The sequence below is a fragment of the Lemur catta genome, chromosome 2, assembly GCF_020740605.2.
Source record: "Lemur catta isolate mLemCat1 chromosome 2, mLemCat1.pri, whole genome shotgun sequence".
NCBI classification, from domain to species: Eukaryota; Metazoa; Chordata; class Mammalia; order Primates; family Lemuridae; genus Lemur; species Lemur catta.
In genome coordinates, this window is record NC_059129.1 from 101,635,887 (window position 1) to 101,651,830 (window position 15,944).

Consider the following 15,944-nt stretch of genomic DNA (forward strand, 5'->3'; position numbering starts at 1 on the left):
AAGTGTGCTAATAGTAACTACCAGATTTAGAATGGTGGTCACCCCTAGAAGGGGAGGGATGAGGGGAACGGATGGGGAGGCACAAAGAGAGCTTCAGCTCTATCCATAATATTTTATTTCTTTGAAATAAAGTGTAGGATAAAATATGGCAAAATGTTAATATTTGACTAAACTTGTTTGGGGTACACAGGTGTTTGTTATATTCACATTTTTTGTACACGTGAAATGTTATGACACCAGACTAATACTAGGTTAAAAATTATCTTCAAGACTAATTTCTTTTTAATATGAAAATGACTTTTGTGGCCAGTGGGAATTTCTTTAGTTTTCAGGAAAATCTTAGATATACTGATTTCCGAGTCAGCATTGTTGCTAAGGATTTAAAATGTACGTGCTAAAAATATCAGCCAATCCAAACATTGTGGCAGGTTTTTGTGTCTACAACTCAAAGCTGTGGTTAACAACTATACCCACTGAGACAGCAAAATCTTCAAAAACATGCTGAAATTTTTGCTCAACTTACCTGATTTCCTGTTGAATGGTAATTTTTGTATTTAGCAAACTGTGAACCTAGATGAAAGTGCTTTCTAAAATAGTAGGTTGTTGCCCAAGCCTAATGACAAACAATTTGTGTGTGTGTGTGTGTGTGTGTGTGTGTGTGTGTGTATCTTAAAAAGCAATAGCATGAGTCTATGCTTCAGTTTCTATAGTGACTCAGGGATAGTGTATAGAATGGAGGTAGGGGAAGGTCCCAGCGGGGTGAAGAGGGGAAAAGGTCATAGCCAGATACTGCACACTCAGGGAATCATGGGAAGGGGTTGAAAGGAAACCCTTATACCATAGTGTCTGGCTAACTTCTGTTCCAAGAAGAAACACGTCTTAGACATGCGTTCAGAAGGGCCTATGAGAGAGTTAAATAAACCATTCTGTGGTTTCTGGCTCACCCCTATAATTCACCTCTTTCTAGGGTAAACATGTTATTGGTTTTGTTTGTCCTGAGAAATAGGTTGATCACCATGGTTTCTCATAGAGCTGCTGTATTAAAGAGCATATTTCATAGAAGGTAAAAAATGCTGACTTGAAATTATTGGGCTTTAAACTGTATTTGTAGTAAATTTAAGTGTGTCATAAATATGTGCTGATTAAATGATTTATCTGACTCATTTTCTGTTTTTTCACTTATCTTGATAAATGTCGATTTTATTCATATACTTTGGACTTTGAATAGGTTAGTTATCTGGGAATATGAGCAACTGTGTTTTTTATACTACTTGAATTTTCTTGTTTACTTTTAGAATACATATCCAGAATTTATCAAAGTTAAGGCAGGCTCATAAAATTAATGATCTGAAAGATTGAGATGGTAGTCCACAAACCTTTATCTGCAGTTCCAAAATCCCCAAAGCTCTGAAAGTTAAAATTGTTTTCAAACTCATTTAGTGGCAATAAGTGACCGGAGATGATGAGAACCCAATTATATTTTTGTTTCATTAGTGTGAACATTCATATATTTTGCTACAGAGTTTTGCCCCAGAAGGCCCTACTGGGGTGATATGTAATATGCAATGTGTATACCATCTTGCCTTTCTGAAATCCGTACATTTTTGCATCCTAAATCACATCTGGCCCTAAAGGTTTTGGATAAGGGATTGTGAATCTGTACCGTGTAGACTGATTTTTGTCCTAAAGGCAATTCAACTTAGTATTTCATGGTGAAGCCTTATTAATGGGTTAGGTAGAGTATCTGAAACCTTGCTGTTAAGACTGTTTATAGCACCGTAATGTTTAATTACAGTTTGGAACCCCTTCTATTTACTTTTGCTGCTTGAGTGCTCTTGGATGCCCAGTGTGTGTTGATCATTGATGGTATTTGGAAGGATTGATGAACGGCAAGCCTAGACTCGCTGTAACTGGGGGTGGCCATTTCTAGCACACAGTGTTTCCATGAAATTCTCTGATATTTAAACATATAATTGAGAAGGGATTTTATTGGATTTCTCACTGCAGAGAATTTCATTTTAACTATGTTAAGAAAATGTTAATATTTATATCTACTAAGAGAGAGCTATATATATACTACATACACACAGATTTAATATGTGTTACGTATTTTTTTCTCTTTAAGAGTAATACAGTTGTTTTAGAGGCTTTGGAAAATACAGAAGAGCACAGAAAAGAAATTAACAACCCACAGTCCCAATACTTAGAGACGACCATTGTTATCCCATTTTGCAGAGGAGAGGTAAAGCCACTGCCCAAAGTCAGCCAGCTACTAGATGGCAGAGCTTGGATTCAGTCCCAGACAGTGACTCTAAACCTTTGCTTTTAACAGGCTTTCCTGGTCAACTTGTCTTTTGTTTAGTTAAAACAACCTGAAAATATATAAGCCATTTACCCTTTGGCTCCTCTCTTTTCTCTCCTCTCTCTCTCTCTTTCTCTCAACTTCTGATTGCCACTATGATTTCAGACTCTTCATGTGATATTTTTAGGATCCAGGCGCCCACTGTGTGGACACGTAATTGGTACCAGGTCCACCTGAGAGGGCAGGGACTCCTGACCTGGTACAGAGTGCCAGAGGAGGGGCTTAAGGGGTGGACATCAGAGAAGGGGGAGGCTGAGGAATATGTCCCTAGCACCGCTCAGGGATGCCTCCACACAGCAGTGCCACCTCCAGCTAAACAGTATTTTACATCTTGAGATACTGCCTGTGTGAACTGTGATCATGATCTGCAGTTTCTAACATGATTTACATTTCCCCCCAATGCGGTTTGCTGGGGGACAGAATAGCATAGAGGTCAAGTGCAAGGGCTGGGCTGCGATATGACCTTGGGCAGATAACTTAATACCCCTGGGCTCTATTTTCTTCATCTGCAAAATGGGGAAAATTGAGGGACCTCCTCATAGTGTTGTTACAAAAATGAAATACAGGCCTGCTGCATCTAAAGTACACGGTCAGTGGTGGCTATTATTGTCTACAGCCCACGTTCATGGGCAGCATCTACTCTTGACGACTTGGTGGTGTCACACAGCTGTGAGACACTTCAGAAGTGATTGCCTATTTGTTGGTTTAATCAGGGAAATGAAATTCATATATATTGTGAATTGCTAGATGCATGGCACTGGTTTCAGAGCCTTACCCGTATCATGTCTTTTAATTCTCATCACCTTGAAGGCGAATATTCTTATTTCTGTTTTGCTGATAAGGAAACCGAGACTCAGGAAGGATGAGAAACTAGCCCCCAGCCACCCAGTGTGTCAACAATGGAGTTGAGATTTGAATTGAGATTTGTCAGCCCCCAAAGCCTAGGCTTTTCCCACTACACCACAGGAAATCACTTGGCATTAATGCCACTGGCCCCACAATGGTGTAGACAGTTTATTTTCTATAGAAAAGATAGTCCTTTTAGAAAATTTTTCATTAAACATTTTCAAAATCCTTATTCTTTACGTATATATACATAGTTGTCTATTCTACATTAAAAAGGGATAAGTTTAAGTAAAAAATAACTCAAAATGTTTTACCTTATTGTCATCAACATTTACAAAGTTTAATACTTAATGAAATGTCCCAATCATATTTTAAAGTTCTGATTTATTTACATTATCTTATCTGGGTTTCATTGGGGGTGATTTGATTAGAAGTTCTGTAGTTCTAATTAGAAATCTTTGGGCTTGGGGGGCAAAGCATAATTTAATTCTGTAGTTTATTAGTTGTAGTGATGAATAGCACAGACTTTTGACTGCTCCGCCGTAACTCCTTTCTCATGGCTCTTTCTCCTGCTCTGCATTTCTGGATTTCTTCTGCAGTCTCAAAAGCCAACTTGCAAGAAAAGGATACAGAAATAGAAGTAGACGAAGTCTTTTGGAATACAAGGATTGTTCCGATTTTGCATGAATTAGAAAAAGGTAAAAAAAAAACAACCTTGTTTTTGTTTTAGATCACAAATATCCATAGTTATGTATATGTTTCCCATTGCCCTGATATTTTTAGTATACTTTGTCATTTCTGTAAACATGTTGAAAAACAAATGAAGTCATCTATTTACCCAGCAATGTGTGTATCAAATATTACATGTAAACATAGTTTTGAGTGAGTCAGATTATACTTTAAATGCACAAAGAGAGCTGACTTCTAAAATTCCCCTTGTGATATAAATTAATTATTGTTTCCTCTGCCTAAGGAAACGCTGGCTTAACCTCTTTAGGGTGGCTGTTCATACTCAAGAAAGTAAAAGATTCAAACAGATTTCAGGCTTCTGAAACTAAGCCTTGTAGACTGGCGTCCTCGACAGGTGTGCCTTTGGGTCCCTCGGTCCAACTGTGTAAATGTCCCACTCTCCTGAGGTTGAGCACATCTGTCGGGAATGCCACTTGCAGCGTGAGAAGTAGCCTGGGATGTGCCCAGCCTTGCCCTCTGAAGTCACTCAGAAGCGAAGGCCCATGATTGATGGGTTCCTGCAGGTATAGAAAGTTTGACAGGAGATGCCCCTCCACTTTCTTCTTCCATTTGCTGCTCTTCAGGGGCTCAAGTGATCCTCCTGCTTCAGTCTCCCAAGTAGCTGGGCCTATAGGCACATGCCACCACACTTGGCTAACTTTTTAATTTTTTGTAGAGATGAGGTTTCACTATGTTGCCCAGGCTTATCTTGAACTCCTAGCCTCAAGCCATCTTCCCGCCTCAGCTTCCCAAAGTGCTGGGATTACAGGCTTGATCCACCGCATCTGACCAAGGATTTCATTTCTGAAGTTGAACCAGGCTCCTCTGGAGCTGTGGTCATAGCCCTAGGGTGAATCCAGTGCCTGGCACATCCTCACTGGGAACCACTGATGAGCAAACTAGCATGTGGCCATAGGAAGATGCTCTAGGAGAAGCAGGGTGAATGAACTCTCCCCAGCAACCCAATAGGGAAGTTATGCAAAAGACCTAATTCCTAAAAGATTCAAATGACCTCACTCCTCCTCTGCTCCTTGTTGGTGCTTGGCTATGTTCATGGTTAATGTGGAAGCCCTGGTGCTGGTACTAAGCACATGACCACAGGGAATCACCTACACCCTGTGTACCACAGTGTCCTCAACCTGCCAGATGAGGGGGTGGAAGAGACTAGATTATCTCCAAAATCTTCTGTAGCACAAAATCCTAAGAATATAAATGTGATGAGTTTTCTCCTCTGGAGTTACTAATTTTTGCCCTCATATTAGTGTGCCAGATTAACTTTGGGCCCTTTATTTTAGTAATATGTACAAAAACTAGTGAGAAGAACAATGAGTCTGGTTAAGAGTTAAAAAAGAAAATGTATTAGGAAACATTCAATGGAAAGAATGAGTCATTATCTCAAAGGCCTATCTTGTAGGAAGTCTTCAGACTGAAGGATTTTTTTTTTTAAGAGATGGGGTCTTGCTATGTTGCCCAGGCTGGCCTCCAACTCCTGGCCTCAAGTGATCCTCCCACCTCAGCCTCCCAGCACTCCCTACAGGCACGTGCCACTGTGCCCGGCTCAGCCTGAAGGATTTTAAGGGGGTGCTGAGGGCTCCACCCACCACCGACACCAGCAGAGAGAATTTAGTAGGAGTTTGGGATTTGAAATGTGGATGAAGCTCCCTTCTCAGAAAGCTAATTAAACACTGAAGTATGGCATCTTTCCCCCTAGACAACTTTAAGAACAGCAAGTGGTAGCAGTGCTGGATTATTTGACCGATTAAGATTCTTTTTTCCTTTTCTTTTTTTAAAAGTTTTTCTTTTGACATAATTTCGGACTTACAGAAAAGTTGCAAGAGTAGTATAAAAAGTGCTGTGTGCTCTTCACCTCGACTCCCTCAATGTTAACATTTTTCCACATTTGCTTCTTGTCATTCTCTCCCTCCCTGCCTGACCTGCTCTTTTTCTCTACTCCTGCCCTACCACCCCCACACTTGTTTTTTTTTTTTCTTTTTTGAACCTTTTGAGAACAAGTCACCAACCTGATGTTCCATAACCCTGAGTACTTTGGCAAGTATTTTTAGAAACAAGAGCATTCTCTTACATACCATGGAGATTACCATGCAATGCTATACAAATCTTACTCAGATTTGGCCAATTGTCCCAATAATTTCCTAGAAAAAAAAATCCTGGATCACAAGTTCTAACCATTTGTCACATCTCTTTCACAATCTTGACATATTTGAGGAATATTTTATAGATTGTCCCAGGAATTGGGTTCCTCAGGTGTTTGTCCATGATGAGATCCAGGTTAGCATTTGGGGCAGGTGTATCGCATAAGTGATGCTGTGTCCTTCTCAGTGCCTCGTGTCAGGAGGTACCTGATGCTGATTTGTCCTGTTGCTGGTGATGCGAACTTTGATCACCTGGGTAAGGTGGTATCTGGCAGCTTTATCCACTGTAAAGTTACTGTTTTTTTTCCTTTGTAATTAATAAGTATCTTGGTGGGAGGAGTTACTCTGAGATTACGTTGCTCTCTATTACTCATCGAACTTTTACCACTGGTTTTAGCCCCTTTTGAATCTTGATAGCTCTTAGATTCAAGTTGTCTTTTGAGGCTATGTGGCATTTGTAACAAACTAATTTGTATAAAGGCTTAATTTGATCGGTAGTTTAAAATTAGACTCTCGAATCTTTAATTTTAACTGTTTTTAAAGCTAAAACAACTACTCTTGAGTAGAATTCCCCAGGCTGAAGAGTTTGTGGAGGGAAATATTAGAAAAATACCTTTTTTTTTTTTTTTGAGACAGAGTGTCACTTTGTTGCCCTGGCTAGAGTGAGTGCCGTGGCATCAGCCTAGCTCACAGCAACCTCAAACTCCTGGGCTTAAGCAATCCTACTGCCTCAGCCTCCCAAGTAGCTGGGACTACAGGCATGCGCCACCATGCCCGGCTAGTTTTTTCTATATATATTTTAGTTGGCCAGATAATTTCTTTCTATTTTTGGTAGAGACGGGGTCTCACTCTTGCTCAGGCTGGTCTCGAACTCCTGACCTCGAGCGATCCACCCACCTCGGCCTCCCAGAGTGCTAGGATTACAGGCGTGAGCCACCGCGCCCGGCCTAGAAAAATACCTTGAGGACCACCCACTGCCAATGAGTGGCCCAGGGCCTGGACTTAGGGTTTGTAAAGAAACTGCCAGTCACAGAAGAATAAAACAACAAAACAGAAGTATTTAATACAATAGACTTCAGATTTTCCCTTTATTTAAAGTTAGTCTAAGTCATTTCCCATCAATTCATTTATTTAAGTGCATAACTGAAAGACATTGAAGGTTACTTGGCTATTGAGGTTTAAAATTTTTTCTTAGATGTTATTGTTGAAAAGAGCTAAAAATGGCCTGAGTCATTTCCTTCTGCAGGCACACACTTCCTCCTTGTGGGCTTCTAAGAGCACATTATGGTATTTATTTAAGATTGGTTTCCTACTTTTAAATTTCATGGTGGAATCTATCAGAGTTAGTATTTTTCAACAGAATACCTTCTACCTTGCGTGCTTTTATTTCCCCTCATGTTGCGTTCCATGTGCTGTTTCTTCCTGTATGCTTGTTAGTATGGCTACCACTTTCAAATCATAATTGTAAAATAAAATGTTCTAGGTCTCCCTGTTTCCTAACTAAAATCCTCTTTTCATTCTCCTCTTTTCTACAAACCACCTCCAAATAATGGTGGATTTGGCGACACTTTGAGCTTTGGTTTTATTAGAGCCCTCTTTTCTCAGATGATCAGAAAATAGAAAAATATTAATCATTGTTTTTGTCAACAGATATATTAGAAAATGAATATGTATGAAATTATGTTATAGGTTGTCTGCACAGTATTCTCTCTGTTCCATATGGTGTTGATACAAATATATGTAAGACATGGTTTCTACTCATTAGTGTGGCATATATTTGAGAGCACTGGGCATATAACACAACACACACGTAGATTAGTGAAAAACAAATAGCAGTACAAAGTAACATTTGTTGAATGTGGAATAGTGCATCTTTTCTGGAGGAGCTAGAACATAAACAGAACCTGGAAGGACCAAAACCAGTAGGAACAAGAGCAAGAACATTCTAGGCCAGTGGAACTCTGCCAAAATGGACTAAAGGGGAAGATGCACGCGGTGTGCCTCTGTGAGACTGAACAGGGCACAGGTGGAGGTGGAGGGCATTTGGAAAAAGGAAATCAGCTGAATTGGGTGCAATTCTACTCTTTAATACACTCTTTGAAAGACTATGTATTCTAGATAAGCTAACGGACTGATAAGTGAATAAGTCAACATGGTAGGAGATGGATCAAAGAGATGAAAAAAATCAGGTAGATGGAAGTGATAAGAGAAGGGAAAAATATAGCTTAGGAAATTGAATATATCCAGGGAAATAATGACGAGGTTTTTACTTGCACTGTCTGTGTTTGACACACTTGAAAACTTGACCTTAATTAGTAAGTGTTGCTTTACTCTCTTTGCTCTGACAGAAGAAAACATTGAAACGGTTTGTGCTGCTTGCACACAACTTCATCACGCTTTAGAGGAAGGAAACATGCTTGGAAATAAATTTCAGAGAAGAAGTATTCTCCTGAAGACCCTATATAAACTAGTTGATGTTGGTTCAGACTTGCTCAGCCTTAAACTTGCAAAAATTATTCTAGCAGTAAGTTTTTCTTTCTCTGGTCTAGTAGACTATAGCACACAAAAGCTTTGTTTGTTGCTTTATTTGTAAATATTACAAAGAAGATTAGAAATACAGTGTATTTGGTTAAAATCTTGAAAAACTTAAGGTAATAAACTGACATCCCAGAATTTGACTAGAAAGTATTATCTAAGGTACCAAGGCTGAGTACATAGAAAATGTTCAAATAAACTTATATTTGGACTGTGACTAGGTTAAGAAAAGAAAAAAGAAAGAAAGAAAGCAAACGATAATAGTAACAATAGGCAAATATATTCAAAACAGTTGCTCCAGTAACTTGACTGGAGATCAGTATCAACGCAGGCTGTGGTTTCTGCCCTATGGTTGCTGCTGGGTGCTTGATTCTGTCATATGATTTAATAAATAACTTAAAGTAGTTTGGCCACAGACACAGTGGCCAGGTGCATTAGGAACAAGTGTGAAACAGAATAACGGCTGTGTATGGTCACGGGAAGCGACCTCCGTGGTCACGGGTGTTAGAAGAAAAGGTCTGCACGGAATAAACGTCTGTAGAAACTTTGTCTTGAGCAAAATGATATCAATGTTTGAGGGGAGCACTTTGTTGTCACAGGCGTAAACGGTTTGAACCAAAAGATAAGCCACAATTATTACAGAACTTTCTAAGAGAGCCGCTAAACCAAATAAATGAAGCTTTGTTTACCTGGTTTCATAAAAGTCAAAGTTTTAATGTTAACACCGCATAATTTATAGAATTTAAACTCTTACAGTACCACAGTGAAGGTAAGTGTTGGCATGCTTACTAATAGTTTAAAGATTGTCCACCATTTCTCATTTTGATAATCAGGTCTTTCACAAAGCAGAATATTTTTCTTTTCTCTTTTCTTTTTTCTTCTCTTCTCTTCTTTCTTTTCTTTTATTTACTTTGAGACAGAGTCTCGCTCTGTCCCCCCAGGTAGAGTGCAGTGGCGTCATCATAGCTCACTGCAACCTCAAACTCCTGGGTTCAAGGGATCCTCCTGCTTCAGCCTCCCCACTACAGGCACATGCCACTATGCCCAGCTAATTTTTTCTATTTTTTGTAGAGACGGGGTCTCACTCTTGCTGAGGCTGGTCTTGAACTCCTGACCTCAAGCAATCCTCCCACCTTGGCCTCCCAAAGTCCTAGGATTATAGGCATGGGCCACCTCACATGGCCATAAAACAGAACATTCTGAACATATATTCTGTGTTATATTGATAGAAGGCTATATTCTTATTTAGCTGTCATCTTAAACTATTAACTCTCTTTTTAAAAGCTGTGGTATGTGACGCAGGAAGCAACATTTCTTTGAAGTGGTGATTTCACTCTACATCACTCCAGGGCTCTGCTGGTGTAGCAGCTGGCCAACGATTGCCTTTGCTATTTTAATCTGGATCCTAGACATTTTGTTCCATACCAAGCCCAAAAAAAGAAAGAAAGAAGAGAGAGAGAGACAGAGAAAGATAGAGAGAGAGAGAGAGTTTATTAATGCTTTGCAGAGAAAATATATTGGTTATTAATGGTGTCATTCAAATTGATTATATACATGGCACAATTTAACTATTTTAGGGCAAAAAGCTAAGTGATCTGCCAGGCAGTGAACACATTCTGAACTAAACGTATGATTAGATAAAGCCCTGTCTGTGACACTGACTGCCTTGCTGAACCAGGGGCAAGACTCTAGACTAAACTCCAGAGTGCGGAGTTGGGTCAGTTGGCCTTCTGATCAACTACAGAACCAGAAGGTCAGAAGGAACCATCAAGTCCAACTTCCCATCTATGGCCCGAATCTCCCATAACATTCCCGGTAAAATCTTGTTTAGCTTAGGCCTTGGTGGTGGAGTTCTACGTAAATTTTAAAAGACCACATCATTAGAACTGTTGAAGAATTAAAATCAGCAAAAACTAAAGATGTATGGGACCAAGAAGTTTTTTACGACTTCTTTCTGCCAATATTTATTCCATCTATCAGTTTAATATATAGTTCAGACATTTATAATTATTCGTAGTTGAAAACATTCAATAAGCATAATGTTAGTTGTTTTGATTTCTTGCATTTTTTGGTTAAATGGGGGCTTGCCAGGCAGCCATCTTAATTTTAATCCTTGTATCAAAAACTCTTACAAAAATATATCAGTCTATATTGTGATTTTTTAAAGAGTACAAACATATACAGTATGAATGTGACTATATTCAGGAGGGGAAAAAAATCTAGCATTCTATGTACAGGGGAAAAAACAGACAAGAAATACCAATATGTCAACTGTGATTATTTATAGTGGTAGCATTATGAGTCATTTTTAAACTTCTCTTACTTTAGGTTGCCAAATTTGCTTTAAATAGGACAAACTATTAATATTGTTAACATAAAAAGAAAACTATCCTACCTCAGAGCCTATTTTGTGCCAGGGACTCTTCTTGACATTGGGAATACAAGTGAATACTAATAAAATAGCCCCTGCCTTCTGGGCTGGCACTGTAGCGGGGACGCAAGTGGACAGGCAGTAAATACAAGTGCCAGAGGGTGCTGAGTACTATGGAAGAAAATAAAGCAGAAAAAAGGGAATGGAGAGTGGTAGAGAAATTGTTTTTATAAGATAATCTACTTTCCATGCATAAAATTTAATATTTTATTATCTTTTCCTGTCTTACAGTCGTAATTTTACAGTTATGAATGGAGAAGTTACAGGATTTGCTTTGAATGCTTTGAATTTGCTTTAATTTATAGCAGGGCTGGAAATTGTGGGTGTCTTTTCTTTCTTCCTTTTTTTTTTTTTGGTTGTTGTTTTGCTGGAAACACTGATGCCAGTTTTGTTTTTTTTCTTTGCAACTTTTTACTATAAATGTAAGACTTGGTGGCTGAGGAGAGAGTTATAGTCATTCATTTATTCAACAAGTTTTATTAAGTTTGGAACACATGCTACATGCCACACATAGAAAGAGTAATAAATCATGGTTTTGACCTCAGGGACTCACAGTCTAATAGAAGATAGTCAACTGATTCAAGTATATTCCCAAATAATAAAAATAATATATATTTCCATTGATAAAGAAATGTTTTCCCGTTTTCTTAAGTCAGCTTATGTTCTGGGGTTTTAAACAATATTATTTTAAACACCTAAATAAAAAAATTTTCTTAAAGTCCCATTTCCTTTTTTCCTCCTGAGAACAGAAGGAATCTCCATTCTGTGACAGTTTTTGAGGCTCGCACAACAATGCTTATCAGACTTCAATGTGCACATGAATCCCCTGGGGATCTTGTTAAAATGTGAATTCTGATTCAGTAGGGCTGGGCGGGGCCTGAGATTCTGCATTCCTCATACATGCCCAGGTGATGCCAAGATGGTTCTGCGACCTGGCTGAGGTACACACTCCTCAGTTGCAAACTGGGAATGACAGCATCTGATTTGCAAGGTTGCTCTGAAATAACTTCCATAAAGGGTCCGGTGCAGGAGGGGCGGGCAGAGGCTGCGCAGTGGGCAGAGCTGCCCTCCCTGTGCCTCCAGCGTGGGGCTGGCCTGTCCGTCTTGGTGTCTCCTGCAGTGAACAGCACCACGCTGGGGACACAGCAGGTGCTCTGTAAGTATTTGTGGATCAAACACAGAATGAATCTTTAACAAATATGTCTGACAAGTCCTATTATCCCTTTTTAAACTAACTGAAAACTCTATTAATAAGCATTATTAAAGACAACTTTAAAGATACTTTTTAATAATAATAATGACCTATATGCCATCCTTTTCACACAGAAATTTTTGTTTGTTCAGATGACCTTATTCCTACATATTTTTACACTGTTGCAATAAGGGCACATAATATTCCCATCTAACAGTAGGTTATAAATGTTTTTCTTTTTAAACATAGTGTTCACAGTTGTACTTTTTTTGTGACAGCTGAATAGGAATAGTATTGATGTCCCACAATTTCTTAGACCATCCCTAATACTGGATATTTGGGATTTTTTTTGTTTTTATTTTTTACTACGTTAGATAAATATACAGCTAATTACACCATTTGATTCATTCAGTCCTAGACTATACTTTTTTATAAGAAGTGTACTTCCGTATTGCCCCTGTATTTAATTTACTTAGATATTTTTGTATGATTTAGAAGTTAAATCTCAACTTTGAACATTACTTGTGATCATCTCAAAGCATTCCAGAAATAGCCTTAAAAATAAATATATATGTATTATCTAATTAAACAGTATTACTTTTTGATTTTCTGTTACACAAATGATAGGGCAATATTTTCCCTCTTTTTTCTCTTTCTTCACCTCCATTATATATTCTTTTCTAAATTAGTTTAATATGTAATTTTGGTATTCATCTTCCTTTACTTTTGTGTTTTAAAATAATTACTCTATTTAATTAAATTTATTAACTTTGTCCTATCCTCCTTTCTTCCTCATATACTCCTTTAAAAGTAATTAATAATCTCACATTGTAATGTGAAACTTTATGAAGAAATAAATGCTTATCATTAAAATGTTCTTACTCTAAAGATCACTTTATTGTATTTACTATAATTGAGTTAATTAGATACCATAGTTGACCAATATGTGTCCTAAATTTTTCTAAGTTTTGATTTCTTTAGAACTTTTCTTTATGTTTAAAAATACTCTTGCACTTTTAAAATAGATGTTTGTGTTTTTCAAAATATGGAATGTCTTTATTTCCCTCTGCAACAGAAATATGTTTTCTTTCTCTGCAGCTTAAAGTGAGTAGAAAGAATCTTCTTAATGTCTGCAAACTTATATTTAAAATTAGCCGGAGTGAGAAGAACGATTCTTTGATTCAAAATGATAGCATTCTGGGTGAGTATCATTCAGTGCTACCATAGAGCAAATGTTGTACTTGAGTATAAATGAAAAGTTTAGGGAGAAAATTTATAATTAATGATAGCAGGAATATTTTATTTTCTAGTAAAACGCAGAAGTTATGTGATGTTCTGTCCTTCTCTGGGATTTCCACATTCAGTTTAATGCATCCTTTGATAGTTTGCTTTTTTTTATTAAATGCCTATAGTAACATTATGTGACTTTACAAAGTGTTCTCTGTTTAAAAATTCAACACCTGGACTTGGATTTACTATTAGAAAAATGTATTTAATAGTATTTGACATAATTGAAAATTTTAGTCTTTTAATGTAGTAGGAATGACTAAAAATTGAAAGACATCCATAACTATTATAGAAATCTGACATCAAAATATTTCAAATATGTGGGTAGAGACACTCTATCTAGCTCATAATGCCTAATTCTTTTTCCTTAATTTTTTTTTCTCATGAGCTGTTTGGAAGACTCATCCTTGACATACCCCTAAATAATTAAGATGCTTAAATAGTTACCTAAGTGGAAATCTTTTATGCATTAATTTTGCTGATATAAGAGAAGACATGTGTTTGAAAATACTTTAAGTTCTCTTTTTGCAACATAGGATAAATGATCTCTCTTTTTTTTTTAACCTCCATAGACAGGGACAAAATCAGTGCTGAAAGAAATGTCTAACATTGAATCAACTAACTAAGAATTATAGATTGAAAACAAAGAAAGAGTCTAACAAATGATTACAGTGACGTTAATTAAATTAAATGCGAGATATTCGTTATTAACCTTATTGGAGTTGCCTGGATTACTCCTAAAACCTAGTACTTATATTTGGATGTTCTTAAGTTACCTTGGGAAAGGATGGATGTTATATTCAAATTGCTTTTTTCTATAGTGATTGAGACTTTTTAAAGCTCCTATCTTGGTTAACTTCCCATTGATACAGCAACAAATATATTCTTAAATGTTTGTTGAAATTTAACTCTTAAATTGCTTTAATTATTCTATAGTAACTCAAAAATTTTATAACTAAAAATAAAGGCTGATAAATAGTAGTAAGAGGCAAGGAATGGCATTTAATTAAAAGAATACTTTCTCATTTATAGATTAGCAATCCCATCCTTTTGCTGACATTGCCATTATAGAGATTTGTTTTAGCTAAAAGTAAGCTTTTCTCTTTGTAACATATGAGTAACCCTTACCAAGCATTTGAATGTAGGTTTTGATGAACATATTTTACAAATTGTATTTGATGTTCACATATAAGTGCTTTAATATATTTCTCTCCAGCTGGTATAGTTGTATATTTATAATCATCTTTTTCACAGAATCATTATTGGAAGTACTGAGAAGTGAAGACCTGCACACTAACACTGAAGCTTTTTTGTACTGTATGGGAACTATAAAATTCCTTTCTGGAAATCCAGAATTTCGTAATGAAATAATCAACAAAGGTGCTGTGGATATACTGATGGATTTGATAAAGCAAATAAGTGAGAACACCAAGAAATGTGGTACATGTTCACCTAATTTGGGCCACTTGTTAGTTCAGGTAAGTATTTTACTTCAAAAGGTTAGATATGTAAAATTAGTTTTCATGTTACCTAATATCAGTTTCTATTTAAAAGAATGGGTATATGAGAGGGCTCTACAGTCAGGTGAGGGTGCCTGGCCTCAGGGATCAAGGGTGGCCAGTGCCCCATCTCTGCCCCGTGGGTGCCAGATGCCCGTTGCCCGGGACAGGCTATTCCATGGATTTCACAGAGCAGCTCTCCACACAGCATACAGACATTCGTTTCCACTGCCCCACAGAGAAAGCAGGCCTGGAAGAATGAAAAAATTACAGCTGTTTGCAAAACAATTGCATGTTATCGTCAGAATTTTAACAGGCCCTTTAGAGTTTTGAAGACAGTCCCGGCCTGGACATCGTTTATGATGACTGGCAGCTAATATCATGACTCTTGTATCTACAATGATGTTGAGTGGACAGTCATTGAAGGGGGTGTGTAGATAACATGCAGCCCTGAGATTACAGGAACACAGGTAACAAAACTGGGTACATTTAATATGACCAGAACAGGAAGACAAATTTTGTTATGTGTTAGAGTTTTATTACTTCTTTAGTGGCAGATTAAATTTCATAGTTAAATTATTTTCATTGGAGCACCTCCAGCTCTCATATTCTTTTTTTAGATGAGATTTTACCCTTTAATAGTCTTTGCATATCAAATAATAGCATCTTTGATATAATAACTCATGAGATTTGAAATGTGCTTGTCATTTAATGAGGATTTATTGAGCATTCAGAGTACTCTAAGCCATTGGGAAAGTGTATTAAAAATTAGATTTAGGCCCTGCCTTCAAGATGCTTAAAATATTTATGATGATTATTAATTTTGAACTTTGTGCTCTATCTCCATTTTGAAGAAGGTTGTAAAAACCTCTTTTAGTCGTGAACGATACCAAATCCTACTGGTATGCTA

At 37.3% G+C, this 15,944-nt stretch overlaps 1 protein-coding gene across 1 annotated transcript in view; it reads left to right on the plus strand.

Moving 5' to 3' along the window:
* ARMC2 (armadillo repeat containing 2) overlaps positions 1-15,944 on the plus strand; it is a 106,536-nt gene that overhangs the window by 39,629 nt on the left and 50,963 nt on the right. The window contains exons 7-10 of the mRNA XM_045544135.1: positions 3,808-3,906; positions 8,439-8,614; positions 13,347-13,449; positions 14,790-15,013. Coding sequence (XP_045400091.1) covers positions 3,808-3,906; positions 8,439-8,614; positions 13,347-13,449; positions 14,790-15,013 — 602 coding nt within the window. The remainder of the gene's footprint in view (positions 1-3,807; positions 3,907-8,438; positions 8,615-13,346; positions 13,450-14,789; positions 15,014-15,944) is intronic.